Here is a 15,384-nt window from a genome sequence, read left to right as displayed (position 1 = left end):
ATAAATTTAACCCATTAATGTCCCACTGGCAAGGGTCTCCTCCCGTAATGAGGGAGGGGTTAGGCCTTGAGTCCACCACGCTGGCCAAGTGCGGGTTGGGGACATGCATGCCCTCAATAAATGTATTAAACAAATTTTAGGCATGCAAGCATTCTTCATGATGTTTTCCTTCACCGTTAGAGCAAGTGATAATTATTTCAAATACACATATAACTTCGAAAAGTCATTGGTGTGTTGCCTCGGGTTCGAACCTGCGACCACTTAGCGTGGGAGGTGTCAACTTATGTCTTTCTTGTATTCATCAATTATAGCTGAGTGACGTTATTTACCTCCTACGCGATCGAGGAGTAACTTCAAGCTGCAGGCCACCACTTGCCATGACAGTAAAGGAAAACATACCGGCCTAGGAGTTCTAAGAAATATGTGGAATGGCAAACCCATACTTGGATAACGTGATGGATTCCGAGCCGGGCTTCTCCTTAATACATGAAGAATGCCGTGCTTAGCAGCAAGAGCGTATTAAATTAGTTTATTTTTTATTCGTTGTAAATCACTTGTGACGTACAGGATAAGTGAGACAATATCATTTTACCTTCGTCAAAGGTAAACATCCACGTGACGCGTTGACAATGAATCGCAATCTGAACCTAATGATACTCGTTATTGGATCGTCAACAAGCGTATCCTCAATTACCTCTCGTTTCTAAACAAAACCGTCGTAAAATGCACTCGGTTTCTCATTTATTATACGCTTTCATTGCCTCTCTGTAGTATTTTTATTTATCGGGGAAAATATTGACGAAACTTAGGTTCAGTAAGTGTATTTTGACATTATTACAGACATATTGGAAGAAGGCTTCAATGTCCTTCGCTTAAAACATATCTATTATTATTTGTATGTGTGTATTTATACAGAAAATCGAACCATGTTATTTAGGTCAAATTATGACGCATCATATATTATTACTAGTTTCGGCCTGCGACTTCGTCTGCGTGAAAAGATTTCGTGGGTTAAAGGCTATGTGTTGATCCAGGTTGTAAACTATCTGTGTGCCAAATTTTCTTCAAAAATTGCTTAGTAGTTTTAACAAAATAATATAGTTTTCAAAAAAGTCTTCCATCCTCTCATCAAGTTAAAAAAGTTTAACTTACAAAGTCTTTAGGCGCCAAAAATCTAGAGCTAACGAAAATAAAATAAGTTTCTCACTAGTCGTAGACATGATTATATAAGTTTGTGCCAAATAAGTGAAAGTGAAACGATGAGTTCCTTTCACATTATATTATTAAGAATAGACCGGCCTTAAATGAATGAACTGTCCCAAAACTGTGTCAAAATGTAGGTCGATCTTACAATGGCCTCCTTCCCGAGTTGCGCAATAGTCGTTGCTCCAGTAACCTTCGCGAGGTCGCAGTATCAGTGCCGCGTTGTTCCAATTTAACCTGAACGGCTTCGACTCATTGATTTATTTAACTAAGGCTTCAAATCAAATTAAATGAAACATGGAATTTTTCCAAATTAAATTCGCTCTAAAAAAAATGTCGTCCATTCAGTCAGCTGTGTGACCAAGATCATTGGACAAACAGCCAGTGTCAGTCTATGTTCGAACGTCGGACGAGTTACATCACTACAATCGCACTTCCTCATTCGCGCCAAAACTGTGACGTCACCGCGCGTCAAATTCTAGAGAACACAAAACGCACGTGTAAACTAAACTAATTTATACGATAATTTACCTTGTAGTGTAACGAATACGGGTTGTTATCGCTTGTTTATTATTTGACTTGTGACGTATGATACCTGTATGTTCAATGTCACGAGACGTGCAGATAACATTCGCAATATGATTTAGTTTTTAAACGTGGAAGGTTTGGCATTTAAAAATAATGTGACAGTGTGAAGTTTTATCTAATTTAAATAATTTATTATTGTTAAATAGTGTTTAAGTGTTAATTATTTATATTAGTAAGGTGAGTTGGTTTTAATTGTCTTTAATATGCTAAATAACATATAGTATTAGCTAAATTGTTTTATAATTGAAGATTACGCGTTACCTTGTTTATCAAATTGTTATCTGTGCTTGAAACGTTGATAATTTTATAACAATCAGTGCCATGTTTTATCGTAACGTTTTATTTAAAGACTTCCGCACTTCAAATTGATTTATGTTGCTAGGGACTTTACAATATTTTTGAGGAACTTTAATTATGTATAAATTATACTACAACGGGGCCTCTATTAAGCATAGGTCGCTTAAATTTGCAATTAAACGATTAGTCATGTATGTATTGTATCGTGTAGAAATTGAACCTGCTAACGAAACCTTTGCAACCAAATAGTTCCGAAGGTGAAACAAAATGACGAATCAAAGGAATTGTAACCGATTCTAAACTTAACTACTTATAGGTATCTATATTATTATCTAATATATATACAATTCTCGTGTCATAATGTTATACCTTTACCTTTTTGTTATTACCTTACTCCTCCGAAACGACTTTACCGATATTTACTAAATTTTATATGTACCTATAGTCAGTCTGACAATCACTTTTACCGAAGGGTATCATGTTATATCCCAGGTAATTGGGTTGTGGAGGTCAGATAGGCAGTCGCTCCATGTAAAACACTGGTATTTATTGAACTATTTAATTAAATTATAGGTTTTAAACTATGACAATAAACTTCTATTTTAAGTAGTGACGACGTACGATGATACCTTAGTTCATTGACCCGGTAGTTGAACCCTGAACTTGAACGGATCAATGACCTCTACCTTAGTTAGTAATCTGGGAAATTTCCGATTATTGATTATAGCCATTAGTCCATTGAAATGTTACATGAGATTTACATTTATTAGAGGACGCAATTTTATTTTTGGAACATGTAGCGGGGGTCAATAGAAGCTTAACTTGAAGTTTGTGGGGTCGCCACCCTTGTCCCCCGGCCACCATCTTGGAAAAGAGGGTGGAAACACTTTTTTCGCTATATCTCGGAAACTATGCATCTTACAATGAAATTGTAAAAGCATAATTTGTAGCAAATTATTTAGTCTACAAATAAGTTTAATAACTTTTTGCCCTAAATTAACAATTAAAGAAGTTACAAGCAAAAAAGTGCAATTTTTTTATTATTATTTTCTTTATTGCTCTATAATTTTTTTTAGCGACCGCCGCGCGGATGGATCTCTGAGGTTAAGCCACGCTTGCCGAGGTTGTTTTGTGGATGGGTGACCATCTTACACATATCGAGTTCCTCCCTGTTTCGGAAGGCACGTTAAATTGTGGGTCCCGGCTGTCATTTTCGAAGATATTTGACAGTCGTTAACAGTAGTCAGAAGCTTGAAAGTCTGACAACCAGTCTTAACCAGGGGTATCGTTTTATATACCAGGTAAATGGGTTGTGGAGGTCAGATAGGCAGTCGCTCCATGTAAAACACTGGTATTCAGCTGCATCTGGTGAGACTGGAAGCCGACTCCAACATAGTTTGGAAAAAAGGCTAAGCTGATATGAATACATTAAAAAAATTAACTCAGACCAATCTTGTAGAGTATTTTTCGAGGAAAAATTTGCCTTATATATTTTTTTCATTTCATTAATTAGAAACTCAGTAACAGCGCTCCGAAATAGACCGGATTTGGAAAGAAAATTTTTGTAAAAAAAATTTCACTAGTTTGCTTATAACTTCTTTAATTGTTAATTTAGGACAAAAAGTTATTAGACATATTTGTAGGCAAAATAATTTGCTACAAATTATGCTTTTACAATTTCATTGTAAGACGCATAGTTTCCGAGATATAGCGAAAAAAGTGTTTCTACCCCCTTTTCCAAGATGGCGGCCGGGGGACAAGAGTGGCGACCCCACAAACTTCAAGTTAAGCTTCTATTGACCCCCCCTACATGTTCCAAAAATAAAATTGCGTCCTCTAAGAAATGCAATATTCGGCCCTCAAATTGTAACATTTCAATGGACTACATAGATAACACGATACTTTGCAGTTATATGTACTTTTCTTACGCGATCGTAAATTTAAGGGAGAGCCCTAGTTTTTACACGGAAAAACGTCTGACAACCACTCAAACGACACTAAATTTTAAATGATGCTGAAAATTTTATTTAGCACTAGGACATACGTTGAAGTAGGTTCTAGGGACAGCACGAGTTCAAAGTGTAACTTAAAATTGAGTGTCGTTGGAGTTTTCCGCTATTAGATTATAAGTGTCACACTCAAAGTTGATCACTAGACTCTCCAGTTCGAAGGTCGAGCTCTAAACATTTCTGACCCCTTATTCTCCCTAACCAAAATCCAGGATTTTTGTTTTACTTTTGTTGGTTGTTTGTCGTATGGTTAGTGGTCACCTAGTGTCAAAGTTGTCCAAGCCGCCTGAAAGGCCTTTGACAGGGCTTAACGACTGTTATCTTAGTAGACAACAGCCGGGACCGACTTTTTACGTGTTATCCAAAGCACGGAGACGCCCAGCTCAAATATCACTATGCGGTCACCCACCTATGGAATGACCGCGCGAACGGTTGCTTAACCCACAGATCGTTTACCGACCGGTGAGCGCAACTGTTGTTTTAGTAACCCTTACTGACTGATGTTCAGGGGTATCATATGAAATCTACTCTTTTCAAAGCTTCAAGTCGTTTCAAAGTGTTTTAGCCACTGATTAACTACTAAAGTACTAAACGAAAATAGAATTTGAAAAGTTGCGTCCGTGATATTTTTGAAAAACTATTAAGTAGGTATATAAAAAAAAATTAAGCAAAGGTTTCCTTATTAGTGGTCAATTTATTTTCGTATTTTTCAGAAATGTAAATGTAAACATAAACAATAATAAGAATTGGCTTTATTCGCACTTGCACTCATAGTTGAATGTACGCCAGAGTACTTACCTAGTATGTATCACGTCGCGCCGTTATGTTATGAAATGTGTTCTTAAAATATTGTTGATGCTAATTTTAGGCATATAACATAAATACTATTTGCAGATGGATACACGATACACATGTCTGCCGATTTGTTGTTATTTACTTACTTATTTATTTATGACTTGTTGCATGACATATCTTCGTCTATGGTTCGTATGGTATGCTACTACCGATCACAAGGTTGTGGTTGGATACCCAGCTTGGGCAACGTGCTAATGTTTTTTTTTTATTCTTTAACGAGCCCGATAGGTGGCTATAGACCTCCCCCCGAGAGAATCTAAGATCTTTAACAGGCGACTGTCACCCAGGTCATAATAAAATCTTTACAAGCACCTAGTTCGGAGGTTATCTTTAAAATATGTATTTCGTAGAAAAGAGGCTCTATCTTCGTGTAAAAAATAGTACTTCATGTACACACATATTGTAATGCCTTTTTCCCATAGGGATAGGCCGATACAAAAGAAGCCTATTGGCACGATCCTTACAAACTTTCCTTACCTAATTCACATCCACACATCCTCTATCTGATCTCAATATTATAAATGCGAAACTAACTATACCTTTAAATAGTAACTAAAGATAAAATATGTTTTTTGTCTCCAGCTAGACAATAATGGACTTCATAATCGGCGGTCTGGCCGGCGCAGGCGCCACCATATTCACAAACCCGATGGACGTGGTCAAAACAAGACTACAGTTGCAAGGTGAACTACGCGCACGAACAGAGACCACCACGCGATATAAGGGCATCTTCCACGCACTGTACGTGATCGCCAGGACCGATGGGGCACTGGCATTGCAGAAGGGACTCGCTCCAGCCATGGTTTTAGGGTTTACTATGAATTCTGTGAGGTAAGAATTCGAAGAGTTTATTAAACTTAGGAGAAACTGGTGTTTCTCCGACATGAAGAAAAGATCTTTCATCAGCCGAAAGGCACTTATGCAGTGGACCAACTGTATAATAACGACGTTTTATAGGCTTCTCACTCAATACTTTGTTTTCGCATATCACTGTCAATATATATATTACTAAGTCTTGGAAGTTATATACTTAGTAAAATGTTAAAAGTCATGTAGGCACGTATCATTGTGAACTTTACCAACAAACAGTTGTTACATCTGTCATGTTAAAAAAAACACAGCTTTCGGAGTCTTAAGTGACTGTAAGTAAGGTTTTATTAGACTTTGCGTCTAATAAAACCTTACTTACAGTCACGTATAGAGACACGATTTAAAAATTAACAAACGCTAACAGCATCCAAAATATTATTTTGTAAGAATGCAAAAAATGCTGTAACTGAAACGAAATCTCTTTTCAGATTAGGCATGTACCACATAGCAGAAGTGCAGGGCTGGACAAAGAACAAGAATGGAGACATAGAGTTAAACAAGGCGATATTCTGGTCCAGCGTGAGCGGCATCATGAGCGGCGTGACCGGCAACCCTGCCTCTGTGGTGAAGACCAGGATACAGGCTGCAGCACACCCCAGTATTGCTGTGGGAAGGCAGCATAAGTATGATGGTGAGACACTTTTAATTGATCGTGATTTCTTGGATAGTTAGACAACTTAGCAGAGTCTTGTATGCAAGGTTTGTGGCTAATGGAGGTATACAAAATTTAGAATTTAAAGCAACAGAGTCCTGCAGATGTATACGTAGAGCTGACGGTGGTATGGTGCTATGGGGGCATGTTATGGGAGTTAAGGCTTATTTTATTCTTAGTATTTCGCCGCGCCTCGGTTGGTTTGCGATAGGCATGGCAGATCAGAAAAAGTTGAACTAATTTGCTGGGCAGTATCTTGCTTGAAGACATCCAGTAAGATGTCTAGCCAATTATTATAATTGCCATGATTTAAAGAGAAAAGAAAAATCATAATGCCCTCGTTTCTCATAGTAATGACTTTCCTTAAAAACGTGCTTAATGCGGATGTTCATTAAAAGAATAAGATGCTGTTTAACTTTCAATCGCGCTTAGGAACCGTTGCATTATAATATTATGTGTATAAATCGCGACAGTTTAAAACCGTTAATGGGAATAACCACGAAATCGAAATTTCCAGTAGCCATTGCTAAGGTGTCTAACTAGAAATTATGGACTGGATTATAGGAAAAAGGTTCTAAACTATTATGTATTAATAAAATACGAGCATTACGTGTTTGATATATTTATTGACAGAGAATGCCAAATCGTTATATGATTAATATATGGCATCTACCATAGAGTAGAAGGAGTTTAGGTGGAGTTTAGGTTCACCACATTTCTCCCCTCCTAACCTCTTAGCTGTTCTGCTGAATATAAGATGCAGCCAACACCTGGTTGAGGTGTCGGCGCCAGACATCGCCGTTGTCGGTGCGGATCTCATAATGAAGTCGGCCTAGACGTCTTGTGATAGTACCAAACTGCCAATGGTGCTTAGCACTCGTGTAGTCACGGGCCTGTACTCGTTCGCCGACTTCCAACTGTCTGACCTTGATCTCTTGATGTTTTGATGTAGTTTTTTTATGGGTGTTTCTAAACATGCAGTGTAATGCTGTTCGAACTTCTCTTCCAAACATTAACTGATAAGGTGTCTGACCATTCAAGTTTGGTGTCCGTCTGAGGCGAGTTTTTACCATGACAAGTTTCTCTTGAAGATTACCCCTTTCTCCCTCTAAGCTTCGTAAGATTCTCTTGACTGTTTGTACGTATCGTTCAGCTTGTCCATTGGTTGCAGGGTGGTATGGAGCAGAGGTTTTGTGCGAAATCATACAGTCTTTTAGAAATTTTTCGAACTCTCCCGATACGAATTGTCGGCCATTGTCTGAGACAAGGAGTAGAGGTGTTCCATAGGTGCAAAATAGTTCTTTCAATTTTTGGATGCACCAAGAGCTTGTCGTTGATTTAGTAGGTATAATCTCTGTCCATTTCGAAAATGCGTCTACAACTATTAAAAGATAGTATCCGTAAACAGGTCCGGCAAAATCAATATGAAGCCTTTGCCAGGGGCCCTTTGGGTGTTCCCAGTGGTGTAGTGGTGCTTTCTCTGGTTCATTTTGTTGTAATCTACATGTTCTACAGGACTTAACTTTTGTTTCGATATCATTGTCAATTCCTTTCCAGTATACAAAACTGCGGGCCAGTAGCTTCATTTTCACAATGCCCGGGTGACCGAGGTGTAGTTCGTCCAGCACTCGTTCGCGTAATGTTTTTGGGATTAAGACTCGCGTTCCTCTTAGTATACATCCATCTTGTAAAGTAAATTCATTATCATTGTAACCGAGCGTTTTAAGTGATCGGCCAGTTTGTAATGCGAGTACTAATGGTGTATAATCGGAATCAATACTTGTCTCTTTCGCTATGATATTTGGGTTGACATCAATGGTATGTATTTGTTGAAGTTGAAAGCTGTAATTCTGGTCCATTTTGTTTGCCTTTGTGTTTTCTACTGGGAACCTGGATAGGTAATCTGCATTTGAGTTGTTAGGCGAAGTTCTGTATTCAATGTTGTAGTCAAATCCAGATAAGAAATGAGCGTAGTGGAATAATCGCATTGTACTCATTGCTGGTAACGTTTGATGTGGATGGAAAATTATTGTCAGTGGTTTATGGTCTGTCACTAGGATAAATTTTCTACCGTAACAATAATAAAAGAACTTCTTCAATCCCCAGTATATGGCAGTAGCTTCTTTGTCAATTTGGCTGTACTTCTTCTCGCTATCCGATAGTGTTCTGGAAGCGAATGCTATCGGTCTTTCTGATCCATCTGGGAGTCTATGTGATAGTACTGCTCCGATTCCCAGTGGAGATGCGTCTGTTGCAAGAACCAAGGGCCTCTTGGGATCAAAATGTATAAGTACTCTTTCGCTTAGAATTTCTTTTTTAATGTGTATAAAGCTCTGTTCGCATTCTGTAGACCATCGAAAACTAGATTCTTTCTTGAGTAAGTTGTTCAGTGGATTCGTGATCGATGATAGGTTGGGTATAAATTTGTTGTAAAAATTTGCCATTCCAAGAAATGTCCTCAATTCTGCGGTGTTGACTGGGCGTTCTGTTTTAATTATTGCGTTAATCTTTTCTCTGTTTTTGTGTAGACCTTCTTTGTCGATAGTGTGTCCCAAATAGTCGATGCTTGTTTTGAAAAAATGGCACTTATTTTTGTTTACTCGTAGGTTACTTTCTTTTAGTTTGTCTAACACGAGCTTAAGTCTCTGTAGTAATTGTTCTTTGTTGATGCCTTGAATGATGATGTCATCAAAGAAACATTTTACACCTTCGAGATCTTGAAGGAGTTTATCCATAAATTTCTGCCAAAGGCTCGGCGCGACCTTAACGCCGAACATTAGGCGGTTCACCTTAAAAGTGCCTCGATGCGTACTTAGTGTTTGTAGCATTGCGCTTTCTTCATCCATTGTCATGTTGAGATATGCCTGGGTGATGTCGAGTGTACAGAATAGTTTACCTCCGTTCATCTCTGCAAATATATCTTCTATCATAGGTATTGGATATTGTTCATCTTGTATGACTTTATTTAGTGTAACTTTATAATCAGCGCACAATCGGATACTCCCATTCGGTTTGACAACTGGTACCACTGGAGTACCCCAATCAGAGTGGTCGACTTTCGTGATGACACCCTGTTTGCATAGTCGCTCGATCTCTTCATCCACTTTGGTTTTTAAAGCGTACGGTATTCTACGTGGTTTGATAAAAATTGGTCTTGTGTTTTCTTGTAGATTTAGGTGTCCTCTGTAATTGGGTATTTCGCCTAAGTCGGATCGAAATACTGATGTCTTGTAAAGTTCCAAAAGCTGGTCTAATTCTAGATTTTCTGATTGCTGTAAAGTTTTTATATCTGCTAAATTTAGAGTTTCGAGTTCTTTCATCCAACTCCGGCCAAAAACGGGGTCAACGTTGTTGTTGATGAGGTATAATTTACCGTGGAATTCTTTTCCTTGGCATCTGCATTGAACGTATGCAACACCTGCAGGTTCGATTACTTCGCCGGTATATGTTTTGAGTTTTATATTAGTTTTAAAGATTCTTTTGTCGATTTTCAATTTTCTGTAGTCTCGTAATGACATAGAAGTAAGTGTGGCTCCAGTGTCAAATTCCATTTTCATCTTAGCATGTTCAATGTGTACCGTTATCATGTATTTTTCGGATGTTTCACCAGATATAACATTAATATCATTCCATTCATCATCATCGCTTATCGCTGAGTCGTTTAATTGATTTATATCTGGTGTAGTCTTACTGGGCTTCGCATCTGAGCGCCGTTGTAGACACACACTAGCTAAGTGTCCGACCTTCTTGCATTTATAGCATGTTATGTTTATAGCGCTACATTTCTTGGTTTCGTGATTTAAACCACAGCGGAAACATTTCCCTTTTAAATCTCTTGGTGTGATTCCTCTAAAAGGAGATTTTTTTGAATTATTGTAGGAATCAGTGGAAATTTTATTGATATTGTCACTACTTGGTTGTTCATTCGGAAGCATTGATGTATTTTCTGCTTTACTCATTTCAATAGATGTTGCAATCTGTGTCAGGTGTTTAAATGTACATACTGTTCGGTCTTGTAAAATTTTTGTACGTGCGTCGCTATCTTTCAATCCTCTTATGAGTTGAAGAGATAAAAAGCTTTCTGAAATGTTTTTCTGGCAGTGTTGACATTTAAATTCGCAGTTGGTAGTGAGCTTTTTTAAATCTGCGGCGTATTGCGCTACTGTTTCATCCGATTTTTGAGTTCTCGATATAAATTTATGTTGTAGAACCCATTTGCTAGGTTTTGGGTCTAAGTAGTCGTCAAGTGTTTCAGTAATTTCGTTAAATGTCTTATTCAATGGTTCGTCTGGTGCTATTAAATCACATAATTTTTCATGGAGTTCTGGTGATAATGTAGACAGAAGAATATTTGTCTTCATGTGGGGCTCAGTAATTTCATTAAGTCTAAAGTACACTTCCAGACGTTTTTTAAAGTTATTGAACGTTTCTGATTCATGTAAAGGATTAAATTGTATTTTTGGTATAATCTTATGGTATTGGTATATTCTATGTTGGTCTTCCTGTCGCTGAACTTGAATAATGGTTTTTTTTGTTAAAAGTTTTGATACTAAAATAGTGTGAAGTTCTTCGAATTCGTAGCCGTAATTTTGTTCGTGTAAATACGCTGTTTCATCGTTATCATCTATGGTTTTGTTTTCTATCTTCTCTTGTAACTCTCGCAGTGCTGTTATGGTGTCCTTCAAGGCTGCGGAGCGAGCGGTGATGTCCTCGTCAGACATCGTCGCCCTCTGCTCGATGTAGGTATCGAGTCTGGTGAGCATCCCACGTAGGGTGCTCCGTTTTTTACGTAGCTTTTCCATTTAGGTTCAGTTTTTCCTCGTCGCCAATATTATGTATTAATAAAATACGAGCATTACGTGTTTGATATATTTATTGACAGAGAATGCCAAATCGTTATATGATTAATATATGGCATCTACCATAGAGTAGAAGGAGTTTAGGTGGAGTTTAGGTTCACCACATAAACCATATTTTTTTACTAGGAATGTGTGATGGAGTGATCAAGATATACAAGACTGAAGGCATCCGAGGGTTCTTTGCTGGAGTATCAGCTACCTGCACGAGGCTGGCCATCGGCAGTGCCGCTCAACTCACTACCTTTTCCAAGTAAGTAATTCATTAGATCCCATACATCATTCATGGTTAATTATGATTAAAATACACTAGTAGAACTGGAAATGTTTCCGAAATATCGTAATGTTGTGCGATATTTAATATTCAATATAATACAATATAATAGTTAATCTAGCATGAACCTACGTAATTTACGTACAGCTATATTCGGAAAACAAGGAGTGTTGTTTCAATACTTCCATGGAAAATGTGATTAAATTACTTTCGAGGCTTCACCGTAAAGGTGAAACAGACGAACAATCTTTTGCATTATTATATTAACATGGATAATGCTTAAAAATATTGGACAAAACCTCTCGATTCAAAACAATTGTAGCCCAAAAATCACTTCAAAAATACATAACGTCACTTCCTTCCCGCTTTTGACACATACGCATACAACAAAAGCTGTTGAATTAATTTAATTTTTGACGTTAATATCTACACAATCAAGTAATTAACTGAAAACAAGCATTTCTTATCAATTCTAGGCCTATAATGATAATTTTAAAACCTAGTACAAACACAAACTGGCTTAACGTATCTTATGTGAAGAGTTAAATTTGCATAACTATGTGAATTCAAGGTCTCCCAGTCTCTATCAATATTTAGTAAGATGTCGTTATTTAAACACTTGTGAAAATAATTTATATTTTAATATTAAATTAAGTATTTGGTGAGCTATTACTAGAACTGTATTAAATTTAATACGTTAGCGTTATTTTTTTCTACCCTATGAAAGGAAAAGAAGAAGAACATAGAGCTTGTATAACTATATCACTCGCAAATGATGGTAATTCAATCGCTTAGTAGGTCCAAGTATGACCCGAAAATGGAAAAGGCTTTTGGGAATATTTCATAAAGCTAGACAAATTCTTAAAACCCATAGAAATATTGTAATAGCCAGAGAAAGTTTAATTTTCATTGCACCATTAGGCCCCTATGAAGTCGGGCAGAGCAGACACGCTGGTAAAAAAGCGAAATCTGCTCAAATCTCACCATTAAACACGACCTCATCAGTCGGATACACTACCGACCGCGCCATAGAGGCAGATTTGTTTATAAAAAAATAAAAGCAAATCTGCTCATATCTCAACACTAACAAACCATCCAAACATTAGATTTCATTTATTAAAACCAAATTTCTAGCCAAAGACTTACAATTTTTAAACACGACTGCAGAAAAGAAAACAATTGGTTCTGCATAAAATCAACTTACAATAAAAAAATAAAAATCTATAAAAGAAACTGCTATGTAACTTACTTTAACTGACCTTTCAATAAGTATAAATGGTCTCTATGGTCTCAAATTCCTGCAGTCGTGTTGAGGCTCAACCTTCAAACGATTATTTCCTCTTCAGAGCGAAGGAAGGTCTGCTCTCCCACGGTATATGCACTACATCACCGTTTGGGTTGGCCTTCTGCGCAAGTGCAATCAGCGGTGTTGTGGTAGCACTGGCCATTTGCCCGTTTGATGTCACCACCGTCCGATTGTACAACCAGGGTTAGTACTTAAGGCTTGGTTTCTTTCTACGCTGATATCGGGGGTGAACATCGGTCGAGCGATACGCGATATAGAACATTAAACGGTCGGTTTTTCTATGTATGCAATGGAAGGGGCATGTGGGCGTGGCATGCGTGTCATATGAAGTATGTGTAGGCTCTATACCTACCCTAGTAATAACCTAAAAGATGACACTAAAAGCTAAAAGCACGCAAATGGAATTCCGACATAAAACACAAAGTTGAATGCAAAATACGACTCTAATGTCATTGAATATAGGTATGACTGGTCGTTTTAATTTGTAATAGTCGTTTATTCCTTTTCATATTTCAATGTGCGTTAAATTATCGGCTGAGTTCGGCGACAGCCATCTTCAATGAAATAGAATCACATGTCTTTCCTTTTGTGTTAGTTATTTCATATATGCAACTGATATTGCGCTCGACCGATGTACGCCACCGATCCAGCGTAGAAGAAAACGAAGCTTTAGTCGTAAAGTTTTTTTCCAGGTTGAAGGAATTTCTGCTAGGGAGAGGGTACTTCGAGAATTCGCCGGTCGTTCTGTCTTTCGTCGTTAGCATGGTGTGTGGTGTGATTGTGATCTGTGTTGAGACACCCATGGATTTGGTCAATACAAGGCTTTATAATCAGGGTAATTTTGATAATTATTGGTGGACTGGTGTATTTATTGGTTCTGTTATGCTTCTTGGGAAGTATTTCTCAGTTCTTTGTGTTCAACACTGTGGACGTGTATTATTTAATTTGTACTGTGAAAATTTTAAGTTTCGTTCTTATTTTCTGTTGCACTTAATTAGGAAAATTATTAGTTAAAAGTTCATGTGTAAATTATTTAATTTGAAAGGATAATACTTAGCTCCCGTTTTATTTTTCCAAAAAAAAAAACGAACCTTGTGCACTTTATGAGGATGTCTAACTTTATCAATATGCAAAAGTTGCAGAACCTCAACTATGCTGCTACTTTTCTTAATTTCTTTATTTCAAGATTCTAGTTATTGAAAATCCTCCACGACATGGGATGATGTATAATCTTGTCTTATTGGTATGTGGGTCTATTGTGATACTAACTAAAACCTCTTCAAACCAAAACACTAATAAGTCCTTACATTCACAGTAATTTTCGAATTCGCAGGTTCCGCCCAGCACGGGAAGGTGCTCTACAAAGGAATTTTCGACTGCCTAACAAAAATATACAAAACCGAAGGCTTATACGGTCTTTACAAAGGTATTGGGCCTCTATACCTCCGGATAGCACCTCACACAACACTCTCCCTTGTCATCTGGGACCTATTAAACAACTTGCTACTGAGCAATAAAAACAGCTGAAACTATTAATTTGTTTTATTTACCACTCAATTTGACAACAGGGATGATAACACGGCAAAGAACAAGTTTGTAAGTCACTCAGAAAAGTATTAAACACGCATTCTTATCTAAATAAACCGTGACTAAGAAAAAATTATTATCTCCCTATGTGCTATAAAATGCGCTAGGCTGTGACGTCAATACAACATTGTGTTTCGCCAGCAATTTTCGAGTAAAAAATACATGTCCAATATTTTCGGTAAACCAGACGGACAAAAAAATCACTCGACAACTTCCGTACCATTCACAAAAGCACTCGGTGGTGAAAAATGCAGCTCCCATTGGAGATCCATCGAGCTACCATCGGAACTAAAATCAGATTCGGAAGAAGAACTGCTAGCATCCTCAATGTCTTCATTACTGCAATTGCATTGCGGCTTATTGGGGTCATATGGCGTCAGACCTATCGCTTGTCTATACACTGGCATGCAGATCTTCTCACAGATTTCAGGATGATAAGGATCCGACCACACTTTGTCAATAGCTTCTTTTATCAACCGCTGCCTTTTTCTTAGTCGTTTTTGCAACCTTTCTTCATTCTCTTTACTCTTTATTTTGTATATCAACGGACTACAATTATCAACATTAGTCTCGCTATTTGAAGGAGATACTTGCATTTCTATTATGTATTCTCCATTCGCTTTGCAGACTATGAGGGTAGGTTTGTCTTCTACAGACTTTTTAACCTTTCTTGCAGTCCGCACTTTGGTGTTCACAGGTAATGTTCGTTCTTTCGCTTTGTTCAGCTGTCGTAAGAGGCGGTTTGATATAGCACCCGGCTTCCAGCCTTGTTTAATCTGTAATTTTATAGTATTAATAGACTTGTAAAGCAGTTTTGCGAAAAAACAAAAAAATAACAGAATAATAAATAAATTGGCTTACTTGTATTGTATAGGTCGATTGCGGGG

General features: G+C 37.5%; 1 protein-coding gene across 3 annotated transcripts; it reads left to right on the top strand.

The window, feature by feature from the left end:
• The first annotated feature begins 1,420 nt into the window (after positions 1-1,420).
• On the top strand, positions 1,421-14,442 carry LOC142972593 (solute carrier family 25 member 35-like). Of its 3 annotated transcripts, none has more exons than XM_076113843.1 (6): positions 1,421-1,968; positions 5,535-5,783; positions 6,251-6,453; positions 11,460-11,583; positions 12,951-13,093; positions 14,244-14,442. In XM_076113843.1, exons 2-6 carry the CDS (start codon positions 5,545-5,547, stop codon positions 14,435-14,437), a joined length of 903 nt encoding a protein of 300 aa, XP_075969958.1. In that variant the 5' UTR covers positions 1,421-1,968; positions 5,535-5,544; the 3' UTR covers positions 14,438-14,442. The 3 variants fall into 3 exon arrangements, with proteins under 3 accessions (XP_075969958.1, XP_075969959.1, XP_075969957.1); XM_076113842.1 differs by lacking the exon at positions 12,951-13,093 and adding an exon at positions 13,603-13,745 and having other exon boundaries at positions 1,423-1,968; XM_076113844.1 differs by lacking the exon at positions 12,951-13,093.
• Positions 14,443-15,384: the final 942 nt, after the last annotated feature.

Source organism: Anticarsia gemmatalis, chromosome 4, assembly GCF_050436995.1.
Source record: "Anticarsia gemmatalis isolate Benzon Research Colony breed Stoneville strain chromosome 4, ilAntGemm2 primary, whole genome shotgun sequence".
NCBI lineage: Eukaryota > Metazoa > Arthropoda > Insecta > Lepidoptera > Erebidae > Anticarsia > Anticarsia gemmatalis.
The sequence above is the reverse complement of the archived record's forward strand: the minus strand, read 5'-3'. Positions and strand labels throughout refer to the sequence as shown.